The 14,473-nt window shown below is 41.6% G+C and overlaps 1 protein-coding gene across 9 annotated transcripts in view; it reads left to right on the plus strand.

Annotated features, from left to right (window-relative positions):
• NF1 (neurofibromin 1) overlaps nucleotides 1–14,473 on the plus strand; it is a 234,410-nt gene that overhangs the window by 101,078 nt on the left and 118,859 nt on the right. For all 9 annotated transcript variants that reach the window (XM_083174174.1, XM_083174178.1, XM_083174179.1 and 6 more), the window contains 2 exons: nucleotides 85–188; nucleotides 3,292–3,427. In XM_083174174.1, coding sequence (XP_083030300.1) covers nucleotides 85–188; nucleotides 3,292–3,427 — 240 coding nt within the window. The remainder of the gene's footprint in view (nucleotides 1–84; nucleotides 189–3,291; nucleotides 3,428–14,473) is intronic.

The raw sequence follows: 14,473 nt of genomic DNA on the forward strand, positions 1-14,473 counted from the left end.
GTAAATCACGTGTCTCCTAAATGAATGGTTTACTATGTTAGGCATGTTTCTATACGTATAATTTATTGTTTTTTAAATTTTCAGGTGTATGGAGCCACTTACCTTCAGAAGCTCTTGGAACCACTGCTGAGAATAATTATTGCGTCTCCAGAGTGGCAGCATGTCAGTTTTGAGGTCGACTCTACAAGGTTTGAGGAGGCTTCTTTGTTCGAAATGTTAAAAACTTAAATCTGAAATTAACATTCCAGTTGAATACACCAATTTTATACCGACAACGGAATCCCGACTGTTCAAATGCCCAACAGTCAGGATCCCACCTGTCAAAGGCTATTCTCCCTCGTGGGAGTCAACAACTGCAAAGGCTCGACAGTCAGTATACAGACAATGGAATCCCAACAGTTGGGATCCCACCTGACAGGGGCTATTCTCCCTCCTGGGAGTCCAAGACTGCAAAGTACCACTGGTCGGGATTACCATGTTGTTATACTGACTGTTTGAATCCCGACTGTTGGGCTGCCAGAGATTGTACTTTTGTAATGGCTTATCACTTTTGAGGACATCAAGGGTATCTAGTCTCAACTAAATAAACATCAGCCAAATTACTTAGGGGATTCATTAATTCAAAATAAAAAGTAAATAGTTTATGCTCCAAAGAATTTGGTTATAAATACATGTTAAAATGTAAAAAAAAAAAAATGATATTCAGCAAATAATGGGTCAGTGTATGAAGCCTGGTGTGGGAATAAACTAATGATAAAGTGGTCTGTGAGTGATCACCTTCCAATCAGCTATGTTTTAAAAAAATGACAGTTAGGAGTTTCTTGTCTGGTGCGTGATCACCTTCCACTTTATCTCTTCACCAGGCTTAACATATGTGCCCCAATGTTAGAATCAGAATCACTTTATTGCCAAGTATATCAATGTACAGCATACATATAATACACAGGGAATTTGTTTCCGATAACCACTGCTCCCACACAGTGTACATACATACATACAGACTAATACAAACAGGATCATTTCAAGGGGAGGGCATCCGGGTTGTATTTAGAGTAATGTGTCGAGTGCGGAGATTAGCGCAATGGGTCGGAATCGCTGAGCTTTGTCCTTTGAGTTTATTTTGGAAGTAGCTTGGGGAAAAAACTGTTTCTGTGTCTGGCTGTCCTCGCCAGTTGAGAGCTGTATCGCCTCCCAGATGGCAGCCACCTGAACAAGTCATGCTGTCCACTGCTAGTAATTCTGGATAGGATTTTGTGATGATGATCCAAATATCAAAATAATAGGGAAGGCAGAAAGAAAGCAATAAAAGTAATACTAATGAGAGCAAAAATAAGCCTTCCTCCTTTATTTTGTCTGTCACAGCAATGTCCTGCTATGAAGAGAAGTTCTATATGATTATTCAGTTGCCACTGTAGTAATTGTATGGGGGTGTGTGTATCAGATAAAATTGGTGGAGGGGTCTGTCAGAGATACCAAAAACTTCTGTACAGTGTGTCATTGAGTGCGAAAAAGTTAAGCAACCAATTTTGATATAACTATGAATGTTGTCTACTTTTTTTTTTTTTGTTTGTTTCTTCTTCTTTGTTATAAGTGATCATTAAATAGAATGTCAAGGTTTTTTTAATCATAGTTGGCTGGTTTAAACTAAATGTTTTTTTGTTTTTAAACAACAAACAGTTTTGTTATGCTGTGGCTACTACATTACACATATTATTCTGAAAAAAACTTTTATTTTTATTAAGAATGTGTATTGCCTGTGGCATGCCCAGTTCTAATGCTTTGGGGAAGCTGGAGATATCCTTACAATGGGGTATAAACAGACGATTAGCGGAGCTGAGCACTTTAAAAATAAATGGTACTTGTTTCCTAGCACGGCCACACCGATTTCCATCGGGGTGGTCGTGTCGGAAAAATCGCGTTGGTCGCATTGCATGCGACCAAATGGCATGCGATGCGATCAATGCGATTTTTTAATTGAATCAAATGTGAATAGGGTCCCTGGGACCCGATTTTACATTGGATTCAATGTAAAATATTCCCTACACCCCCAATTTTACACCCTCAACGCCACCCCACGATTGACGCCAACCCGAAGCGTGGCGAGCGCAGCGAGGGGCGTCGGTGCGCGTCCTCCGACCTTTTCATACCCCTACTATCCACGTCGGCGTGGAGTTGAGAATATAAAGTGTGGCGAGCGCAGCGAGCCACCGAGCCCGAAGCCTGGCGAGCGCACGCGTATAACATCACAGGTATACGCGTCCCCTCGCGGGGCACGCTGCGCTCGCCACGCTTCGGGCTCGGTGGCTCGCTGCGCTTGCCACACTTTATATTCTCAACTCCACGCCGACGTGGATAGTAGGGGAATGAAAAGGTCGGAGGACACGCACCGCCGCCCCTCGCGGGCTCACTGTGCTCGCCACGCTTCGGGTTTGCGTCAATCATGGGGTGACGACGGGGCCATATACAATGTGAAATGGGTCATATTGGCCCATTTCACATTGTTTCCTATGTGAGATGGACTTAATCAAGTCCATCTCATCTTGTGCCATTATAATGGCACAAGACCGACGCGATTTCAATGTTAAAAAATATTTTAACATTGAAGCCTATGGCAAAATCGGGGGCATCACGTCGGGGGCAATGTTAATGCCCGCGACCGACGCGATGCCCGCGATTTTGCCTTTGCCGGCAAAATGGACCTGATTTCAAAGGAAATCGGGTCCATCGCGGGCAACGTGTACCTTAACTTTAAGGTACACGATGCCCGCGATTGTGGCCGTAGTAGGAAACAAGTACCAAATAAATTCATGTGTGACTGGCTCCTCCCCCTCTATGCTCCTCCCCAGACCAGTTTTTAGAGATGGTCACTTCACTCTGGTGCTCCAGAGTTATTTTATTTTTAAAGAGCAACAACAGGCTGACAGTGTTGCCACTGTCAGCCTGCACTGTGGGAGGTACTGAGGGGACCCAGTCCCACCCGTAGGAGTCTGGAGCCCACGTCCCTGGCTCCTTCGGACAATGGTCCCAGGGTGCTTGCAGATCACAGAATATAGGGATGCTGCATAGCATTCTTTTTTTTAAAACCCTGTTTAATGCATATTTCCAGGCTACCACCACAGAACAAATTGTGTGCACATCTTTTTAATGTACTTCATGAATAATTCCATCGTTAACATATTGTTTTAGATGTTAAACAAGTGATTTCTTTTTTATTTTTAAGCTTTTATACTATGAACCACCAATTGAATGTATACTTTTTTTCCTCTGTTGGTATTATAATTGTCTTTGAAGGTTGGATGGGGTGGAAATCCTTGAAGAAAACCAACGTTGGCTTCTACAGATGACTGAAAAATTCTTTCATGCTATTATAAACTCCACTCAAGAGTTCCCTACTCAGCTGCGCAGTGTGTGTCATTGTTTGTACCAGGTATGCAAAAGTGTACGTTCACAATTGTAATGTCGGCAAGCAGATGATAAAGCCTCAATATATTTATAAAGCTTTTTATTTTATAGACCAGATTTAGTCACTGGTTCCTTTTCTTAATCTGTTTGCAGATGAGTTCATTGCATTTTTTGTGGTTTAATTTCCCTTTTTTCGTTTAGTGTTGCTTTTAAATATAAAGTGAAACCAGTTAACATTTATGTGAATTTTCATTACATTACTCTTGCAATTAACTTATCTACTTTGATTTTGATGTAACCATTTTATTGCAGTATTTTAAAGAAAATAATTACACTTTAGCAAAAAATCAAGCTTTTTTCCATAGAGAAATTTGTAATAGTCACATATATTTACTTTTCCCCATACCTTGTTATTGGAGTTTAAATTAAGAGGTTAAGTATTCTGTTTTCAATATTTGCAAATTAGGCTAAAGAGGCTTCGCCACAATGTCCTTAAATGTAATTTTACCCGGAAATCCGTTTTTTTTTGTGAAGAAAATGCTTCACCCCTGAACACTGCTTAGAATGTTTTGTAGCATTTTTTATATAAGTAGTTAGTCTATCTGTTGCAAGCAGGAATGTTTTAGAGGCAAGCACACATCATGTTGGCATTGGCTCTAGTTATGATTGTCATTTTTAGCCACCCCGAGGTATAGAACAATGTTCACTTGATATATATAGCTTTTATTACATGTTCCAGTTTTGATTGTTTGCAGCACCAAGCTATTTTCTTTGTTGAATTTTTATTTACAGTGAAAAGTGAAAACATTATTAGACTTGAATTATATGGAAGGTTCTTAATGAAACTACTGTGATCACTTTTTTTTAAGGCGTTCATATTAAACCATAATATTTAAACAGCTCTTAAGAGTTATATACCCTTCACACCACATCCTCGACCTGGATTATTGCCAGGTTGAGGACATACCAACCCGGGTCAAGATGCAGCGTGTGAAAAATAACAACTTATAACCTGGGTCGAATAACCCAGCAAGTCAACCTGGGTTATAAGTAGGGTTAAACCAGAGTCACCCTCTATGATGGGCGACCCAGGTTTAGTGTGAATGCGCCAGACCCGGGTGCGACCTGGCATTGTGAGCTGAAAGGGGTATTATTTGACTGCAAGAATGTTGAGTAGTTTGAATAAGCTCTAATGGATAAAGACATATTTTTTTTAATGTTCTTTAAACAGAAATCTGAGTATCATAAACATGTACAGTTTTAGATAAAACTACAATATGTATGGTTTGCCCATGTTAGGTGCAGTTTAGTCCTTTTGTGCTAGGAGTTAGACTAAACCTCCTCCAATCTCTCTGCAGTTAGTGTACAGCTGTTCCAGATATAGCAGTTTGACCATAGATAGGTAATGAAACGGAAGAGAGAGCATTTTAAGCTTTCCTACTGCTCTATTACTGTTCTGGTTTTTTTTTTCACTTTTATTAGTGTTCTACTAATTACCAACAATGGGGACTGTATAATACATGTGTTTTCTAAAGCCAACAAAAAAGACATAAGAAAGACCTAATGCAGTGTGAGATGCTTGCATCCATTGACGTGACCATGTAGCATTTATACAGTATACTGAATATAAAGTCCACCAATGCACTGTATTTTAACATTTGAACTGTTCTTTCCAACAAATCAGGATTTAATTATGCCACTTATTGGTGGTGGTTGTAGCAGGCATGGTTTAAGTTAGCTTGTTTTTTGTCTATTTTTCAGTGCTGTTTGTTAATTTTAGTTGCTAGCCTTGCAGAAATGTCTATAGAAGCTGCAAAGTGTGTGAGTGATCACCAATCTCCAAAGGGGTACCATGACTTAAATATTGGATGAACTTGAATATTCTTAGCTTGGTCTTGGTATTGCCAAAAGGGGTATCTCTCTCTTCTCTCTAAATATAATCCAACATTATGTTGCTGTTTATAAAGGGATTTGTTGCTATTTGTGTTAGATCACATGTCCTTTTTATCCTTTTCTTAATGTGAATTTTATATCTGCATGGCATTAGATCTGCCATCTTCGAGGGGTATTCAGTTCTCTGACGGCGAGCTATGACTGCAAGCAGTGCCGATAGCTCGCTTTCAGAGTATTCAACTGCCTCCCCTTCACTCTCCATTTCCACCTAGCTGGTTCCATTCGGCAAGGAGGAAATGGTGAATAAGTCCATTAAAACGGCGGGGCTCTCCATAAAATGCAGCAGATTTCTCCATAACATTGACTAAGTCAGGCGGTTTGACGGCGAGGATAGCCTATTCTCACCATATAAAACCCCCTTGCCGTGGCATTGAATACCGCCCTTGAAGGCAGCATTTTTTTTCTTCTTTTCCACATTGTAATGACTTTGGATATGCTAATGATCATTGGTGAATTTCTGGTCATAAAGTTGCTCCATCACTTCATAAGTATTTGCTACGCCATCACACCATGGTTATCATTGGCCTTTATTTGTTTCCCTCATAGCTTTACCCAACATGACCTCTTAGAATAAGATTTTTGTAGACTATTTGAAGGCATATCATTTTATATGTGAATGTTCTATTACATATAACGATTTTGTGCTTGCATGCATATGATTCCTTCATTTATCCTGTAACACAGCAAACTGTAATGTGCCAAACACTTTTCCACATGGATCATCTCTGCCTGTGGAGTGTTTGCAGGTATATTGCAGAATCATTAGGCTGAATATATGTGCTTGTGACCTCTCTGATAGATACTTTAGTTTTGTCTTTGATACTTAGTCTGCTCAATATAGTTACAGTACATATATGTAATATAACATTTTAGGATTATATGAATGCCTGCGAACCCTTTTGTAGACGGTAACACGTATACACTTTGCTACTCATAGCATTATGCAATTGACAGAGGCCAAAAACACTCCTTTCTTTTTCTTTCTCTGCATTATTTATTTATTTACAGTTTCTTATATAGCGCAGCAGATTCCGTTGCACTTCACAATTGTAAACCGAGATAAAACAAACTGGGTAACAACAGACAGACAGAGGTAGGAGGGTCCTGCTGCAAGTTTATAATCTATAGGGATATAGGAGGGAAACACAAGGACAGGCACCAGTGATAGCATAGCTTGTAGGTCCAGAAGGGAAGCTATATGAGTGCTTCGGAGGGTTATGCGTGTGGAACTTAAATATGATAGGCTTGCCTGAAGAGGTGAGTTTTCAGAGAACGCTTGATAGTTTGGATACTAGTAGAGTCTTATTGTGCATGGAAGCGCATTCCATAGGGTGGGAGCAGCCCCATAAAAGTCCTGTTATAGTGAATGGGAGCTAGTGATCCATGCAGAAGAGACGCAGAGCGTAGTGGTCGAGATGGGAGATATTTTGTGATAAGTAGAGAGATATATGCTGGTGCAGTATGGTTAATAGCTTTATATTAGAGGTGTGTTTTATATTGAATACATATAGTATGGTTAATAGCTTTATATTAGAGGTGTGTTTTATATTGAATACATATATTGAATACGGTAAGATACAGGCAACCAAAGGAGGAACTGGCAGAGCAGATCAGCAGACGATAAGCGTCTTGCAAGGAAGATCAGCTTAGCAGCATTTAAAATGGATTGCAGTGGCGAGAGTCTGTTCTTGGGAAGACCAGTTAGGAGACTATTGCAATCAATGCGGGATATAATGAGTGCATGGATGAGAGATTTAGTAGGGTCTTGTGTGAGATACAGCGTATTTTGGATATGTTTTTTTAGATGCATGTAACATGATTTGGAGGCAGATTGAATGTGGGGAAGAAAGGACCGTTCAGAGTCGAGGATGAACCCTAGTCAACGAGCTTGTGGGGTAAAGTAGATTGTCGAGTTGCCAACAATTATGGAGATATCCGCATTAGTTCTTTACCATACTTTATTACTGCAATAATTATTTTAATATTTAAAAATTCTTTTAAACAACCTTCAGTTGTTAGTGTTTTTTGAATTTTAGCCTTCTTGTGGGGAAAATGCTGGTCACATTTAACCATTTGAATGCAAGGGCATTTTTTCAAAATAGGTGTGAAATTGCCAAGCAAATCTTTTTATAAACAGTTTGAGTGCCAACGTTGCTGTGAGAGATCCTCAAAATATCCATTTAAACCAGTGGTTCCCAACCTGGGGTACTAGTACCCCTGGGGGTACTCTGCAGACCAGTTGAGGGTACTTTTGTAGAAACAGTTTTTTGTGATTCCGGTGAGCGCAATTCAATGAAAAAAATGGTGCAGCTAGCTCTGGCAAAAATAGAAGGTACACCACCTTCAGCTGTACAATTGGGAAAAAATGGAAATATTGCCGGAGCTCCGTGCAACCTTTTTCATTAAGATGTTTAAACAACTTGGGTTTGACAAGAATTTATTGATATACATTAAAAAACAAATGAATACAGTAACAAAATGTACTTCTATTATGGACTTCACCTAGATACCATGTAATTCATACAATTTCACAACTGAGCATGGAGGTCTTGATCTCACCAAAGTCAGAGGTTGCGGTGGGCTATGCTTCGAATAGAAGGTCTGCGGCACCACCGCAGATGGCTTGCCTGGATCAAGATCCTTGATGGTAAAGTGCTGGTGCGTCCTTTGTAAAGTGTCCTGTGCCTTCTGTAAAGTGCAAAGTGTTTCTTATTGCACTGATGAAGGGAAAGTGTCCGTGAAGCTGCAACGCGTTTCGGAGAAACTACAGTCTCCTTTTTCAAGCTGGATATGACACTTGTAAACCTGAGTCCGTTTTTGTACCCAGTGCAGGATGTCAGCTGGTTGGCATCCTCCAATGGATTCTCCACGATTTTCGCGCGCCGGAAGTGCCGTGCGTTCCACACGGCACTTCCGCTTGCGTTCCACCTGAGTGACGACGCCGCCGCTTCCTCCTGATGTTTTCCTCGACTGGGGTGACTCTGGTTTCTTTCTTTATAGGACAGAAAAACTTGAACAACTTTTATTCTCTATGAGCAATATTTTCATTTGTTTCTTTGTGCTGTGGAATCCGGGATTTCCTTATATTGCTGCGCGCTGAATCTCCTTCCGCCATCTTTGTTCTGGGCAGAGATGTGGGCAGACTTTCAATCCCTTTTCCATTCTATGTGATTAAAAACGGAGGGGAGGTTTCTCCTCATATTACCTTCTATGCAGTACTTTGTATTCCTGCACAGTCCATCCCTTATTACCGGGAGGACCTCCCCCCGTTTCAAACTTCTTTCACTCTGTTCTTTATCACCGGTACATGCAATTTCACTCTGTTCTTTATCACCGGTACATGCAATGAAAATAGTAAAGAGAATAATTTAGACATAATAAAAACACCTAAAAACATACCACTGTATTAGGATTTAAAAAGATTTTTGTAAAACTTATTTTGTTAAAAGGACAAATTTTCTTAAAAAAGACAAGTTTAAAAGGAAGATACATTATTCTATAAACCATTTAAATTCAAAGTCTGCATTGTGACCATACGGATTTAAACTATTTAACGTGAAAATCCATTTCATCTCATTCTTGGCAAGCCTGGTTTCCAGGTCTCTGGTTTTCCAGTTTGTGCACACTTGTTGGATTCCCAGGAATCTTTTGATTGCTCCCTCACATTTTTGGTGGGTTTTTAAGAAATGATCTGAAAGGGGGTGGGTCATACAGCCTTTTCGTATATTGTAGATATGTTCAGCTGACCGCAGCTTTAAATTTCTGGTAGTTTTTCCTATATATATTTTGTTACACTCGCACTCTAACAAATATATAACATTTCTCGAGTGGCAAGTAATAAACTGGTTAATTTTGTATTTGGCCCCATTTGCCTCAAAAGAGGTTACCTTTTTTCATATGGTTTCATATTGGTGGCCTTGCACATGAGACAGGACCCACATCTGTGGAATCCCTTGTTCCTATCACTGCCTCCAGTTTTTTCTTTTAAAGCACTTTTAACTAAAAGGTTTTTTAACGATGGGGCCCTTCGATAGATAAACCTCGGCCTTTCTGGCATTACTCTGCCAAGGACCGGGTCATCCAAAAGAATTCTCCAATTTTTCTTAATGATGGATTCCACTTTCTTATGGTGGGCCCCATACTGACAGAAAAATGCCCACTCTGTGAAATTCGACTCGTTTTTATCTTCCTTTTTCTTTACTTTCAGCAAGTCTTCCCTACTCATTTTGTTAACCTTTTCTTTTGACTTTTCTAGGTCTTCATGTATATATCCTTTTTCCATGAACCGTTTGTCCATCTCAGAGTACTGTTCTTCTAAGATCTGATTTTAATCACATAGAATGGAAAAGGGATTGAAAGTCTGCCCACATCTCTGCCCAGAACAAAGATGGCGGAAGGAGATTCAGCGCGCAGCAATATAAGGAAATCCCGGATTCCACAGCACAAAGAAACAAATGAAAATATTGCTCATAGAGAATAAAAGTTGTTCAAGTTTTTCTGTCCTATAAAGAAAGAAACCAGAGTCACCCCAGTCGAGGAAAACATCAGGAGGAAGCGGCGGCGTCGTCACTCAGGTGGAACGCAAGCGGAAGTGCCGTGTGGAACGCACGGCACTTCCGGCGCGCGAAGATCGCGGGGAATCCATTGGAGGATGCCAACCAGCTGACATCCTGCACTGGGTACAAAAACGGACTCAGGTTTACAAGTGTCATATCCAGCTTGAAAAAGGAGATTGTAGTTTCTCCGAAACGCGTTGCAGCTTCACGGACACTTTTCCTTCATCAGTGCAATAAGAAACACTTTGCACTTTACAGAAGGCACAGGACACTTTACAAAGGACGCACCAGCACTTTACCATCAAGGATCTTGATCCAGGCAAGCCATCTGCGGTGGTGCCGCAGACCTTCTATTCGAAGCATAGCCCACCGCAACATCTGACTTTGGTGAGATCAAGACCTCCATGCTCAGTTGTGAAATTGTATGAATTACATGGTATCTAGGTGAAGTCTATAATAGAAGTACATGTTGTTACTTTATTCATTTGTTTTTTAATGTATATCAATAAATTCTTGTCAAACCCAAGTTGTTTAAACATCTTAATGAAAAAGGTTGCGCTGAGCTCCGGCAATATTTCCATTTTTTCCCAGTTGAGGGTACTTGAAAATAATATTGGTAATGGCGGAAGATGAAAGTTTTTTTTTTGATGGCAGAAGAAGACCCATTACTATGGAGAAGAACCATGTTGTGTCACTTATGGTTCTGTCTTCAGCTTCATCAGCGTCTCATTGTGCTTTTGCCTGACCAGCAATCCAATGGGAGCTACCCATGCTGCCCTCAGACATCAGCGATCATCTGCCCTGCACTGACAAAGGTGGAAGAAGCAGCGGCATTAATCCTACAGGTGTAAGTGGGTACCCTGGAGACAATACACAACCAGCAGCCAGACATGGAAGGGCACGATTCCTGTCCGCTACTCCGTAATATAAGGACATGCATAAGGATACACATACCGCTCACTTCCACTCCACCCATAAGTATTGTCTATATTTTAAATTGAGAGGAGGGTGTACTCATCAATGAAAAGCCGAATCAAGGGGTACGGGAGAGAAAAAAGGTTGGGAACCACTGATTTAACCCCTTCCCGACATTTGACGTACATTTACGTCATGGTCGGGAAGCACTTCCCGACACATGGCGTAAATGTACGTCATGGATTTAAACTGTCACCGCGTCTATAGACGCGGTGACAGTTTCAACATGTCTGCTGTCCCTGACAGCAGACATGTCCGTGCATGCCCCGGGGGGGCTGCGATGCCGCCCCCCCGTCGGCGATCGCTGTGATTGGCTGTTCAGTGTGAACAGCCATTCACAGCGTTTTCCTGTGTCACCGGCGAATAACGTTCGCCGGTGACACGGGATCAGAGGTGATTGGTGCTGTAAAGTACAGCACCAATCACCGCGGGGTGTAAGGGTGACACTGGTGTCACCCCACCTCACCCCGCCCGCCCCCAAAGGCCGTGATTGGTCCGTCGGACCGACGGACCAATCACAGCCAAGGAGGGAGATTTAAACTAACGGTGACTGCACTGCAGACGCCATTCCGGTCTGGAAAGCGTGCAGTGCGGTCACCGTACCCCCCTGCCGCCATACTGACCAGAAATACTTGCTGCAATACTTACCTGATCGCTGCTGATTGCTTCCTGGATCCTGTGCAATAATTGTGCCATACTGTGATATTGTGCTGCTGCACTGTATTAGTATTAGCTAGATAGATAGAGAGATAGATAGAGATAGAGAGAGAGAGATAGAGAGAGAGAGATAGAGAGAGAGAGATAGAGAGAGATAGAGAGATAGTGTCAGAGAGTGCTATATTTTGTGCTGCTGCAGTGTGATATAGTTATAGATAGAGAGAGAGAGATAGAGAGAGAGAGATAGAGAGAGAGGCCTACTGACAGAGTGCTATATTTTGTGCTGCTGCAGTGTGATAGTTATAGAGAGATAGAGAGAGATAGAGAGAGAGAGATAGAGAGAGATAGAGAGAGATAGTGACAGATTGTGCTATATATTTTTTATATAACTGACTGCTGCCCCCTCCTTTTGTGCTGATCAGTATAAATTAACTGATCAGTAACTTTTTGGGGGCGCAGGTTTTTTTTTATATATAGATATACCTGTGAGTGCTGCTGCTGCAGTGTCATAGAGTGTTAGATAGTGTTAGATAGTGAGAGATAGAGAGATAGAGAGAGATAGTGATAGAGAGTGCTAAATTTTGTGTCTGCTGTCCCCGCCTTTTGTGCTGATCACTATATCTGAGGTGATCAGCAACTTTTTTGGGGGTACAGAGGTTTTTTTTTTTTTATATATACCTGTCAGTTGCACCAAAGGTTGTGCACCTGCTGCACCTCACTGGTAATCAGTGTCGCATCACTGATCACCTTTTTTTTTTGTGTGTGTGCTGTGGGGTATTTTTTTAATTTTTTTTTTTACACACACTGTGATTTTGTGGGTGTCCTGTGGCCGCTGTGCGCTGATCAGTGACGTACATCACTGATCATCTTTTTCGGCACAGGGTTGATCTATTTTTTTTTTTTTTTGATCAAATTCCTGTTGCCTTTGAGCGCTGTTCAGTGACAGACGTTACTGACCAACATCTGTGCTCAATTTTTGGCGCAGGACCTTTTTTTTTTTTAACCCCTTCCTTTTTTTTTTTTTTAACCCCTTCATTTTTTTTTTTTTTTAACCCCTTCATTTTTTTTTTTTTTATTGGTATAAAGCATTTTTTTTTTTTTCTGCACCACATACACACTACACACTACATACCCCCCGGATTGAAATAAAGTTTGTGCCCCCCCCTACACTATACACGTGTTGAAACATTTCACTACCGGTAACACAAAAATAAAAATGGCATCCCAAATGTCCTCCCAAATGTCCTCCCAAATGTCCTCCCAATCATCCAGGAGAATGTATTCAGTGGAGGAGGCATATGCCATGCTTGCTTCTGACTCTGACACAGGCAGTGATGCAAGCGGGGAATTTGAAGGATTTGCCTTAAGCTCCTCTTCCTCCTCTGCTGATGAGGGACCCCCTCAAAGACGCCCCCGTAGATCAGCTGAGATTCCCCCCCCAATAATTGATCTAGTATGGACCCCACCACCAGACAATTTTGAGCCCCAGGTTCCTGAGTTTTTGGGCATGCCAGGAATCCAATTTGATTCCACAGGTCTCAGAGAAATTGACTTTTTCAAATTATTTTTCTCTGATGATTTTATAAATTTAATGGTGGACCAAACTAATTTATATGCCCAGCAGTTTATTGCTCAAAACCCCACGTCATCATTTGCTAGGTGGACCCCTGTAGATGCAGTAGAGATGATGACGTTTTGGGGTCTGGTGTTTCATATGGGCATAGTAAAAAAGCCAGAAATTAGGCAATATTGGAGTACAGATGTTCTGTACAGTACTCCATTTTACCGTATGGCCATGCCCCGGACTCGATTTGAGACAATTCTTAAATTTATACATTACACCGATAATGCACAGTGCCCACCCAGAGATGATCCCACCTTTGACCGGCTATTCAAAGTCAGGCCGGTCATTGATCATTTCAGTGCCAAATTTGAAGAGGTGTACATCCCTGAAAAATTTATTTGTATCGACGAGTCCCTTATACATTTTAAAGGAAGGGTTAAATTCCGCCAGTACCTTCCCAGTAAGAGGGCAAGGTATGGCATAAAAATGTATAAGCTGTGTGAAAGCACCTCAGGGTACACCCACAGGTTTAGGGTTTATGAAGGGAAGGATTCAAGAATTCAACCGCCAGAATGCCCCCCCTCCCTCGTAGGTGTTAGTGGGAAAATTGTCTGGGATTTAGTGCACCCCTTCCTGGATAAAGGTTATCACCTCTATGTGGATAACTTTTACACTAGCATCCCCCTGTTTAAGGCCCTTGGTTCAAGAGGTACAGCAGCTTGCGGTACTGTGCGCAAGAACCAAAGAGGCCTCCCAAAAACGCACATTGCCCAAGTAATGAGAAGGGGTGAAAGCAGGGGAATATGCACCGAAAATATGTTGTTGGTCAAATATAAGGACAAGAGGGATGTCCTTATACTGACAACAATTCACGGAGACAGTACCACCTCCGTCCCTGTACGAGGTACCAGTACCCACACCTCCAAACCTAATTGTATCCTGGATTACAATAGGTACATGGGCGGAGTGGATCTTTCAGATCAGGTACTGAAGCCGTACAGTGCCCTGCGGAAAACAAAAATCTGGTACAAGAAGGTGGCCGTGTATATCATCCAGATGGCACTGTATAACGCTTACGTGCTATTCCGTTCTACCGGCCAGAGGGGGACATTTATGCACTTTCAAGAGGAAGTCATAAAGGGCCTAATATTTGGGAACCAGCAGGCAGAGGGCCCCAGTACTTCTAGTACTGGCCCCCGTATTGTACCAGGGCAGCATTTTCCTGATGAAATCCCCTCCACTGGAAAAAAGGGCAGGACACAAAAAAGGTGCAAAGTTTGCTATAAAAAGGGAATAAGAAAGCAAACTATTTTCCAGTGTGACACTTGCCCCGACAAACCCGGCCTATGTATAAAGGAGTGTTTTA

This window comes from Crinia signifera, chromosome 2 (assembly GCF_055691185.1).
Source record: "Crinia signifera chromosome 2, ASM5569118v1, whole genome shotgun sequence".
In the NCBI taxonomy this organism is placed as follows: Eukaryota; Metazoa; Chordata; class Amphibia; order Anura; family Myobatrachidae; genus Crinia; species Crinia signifera.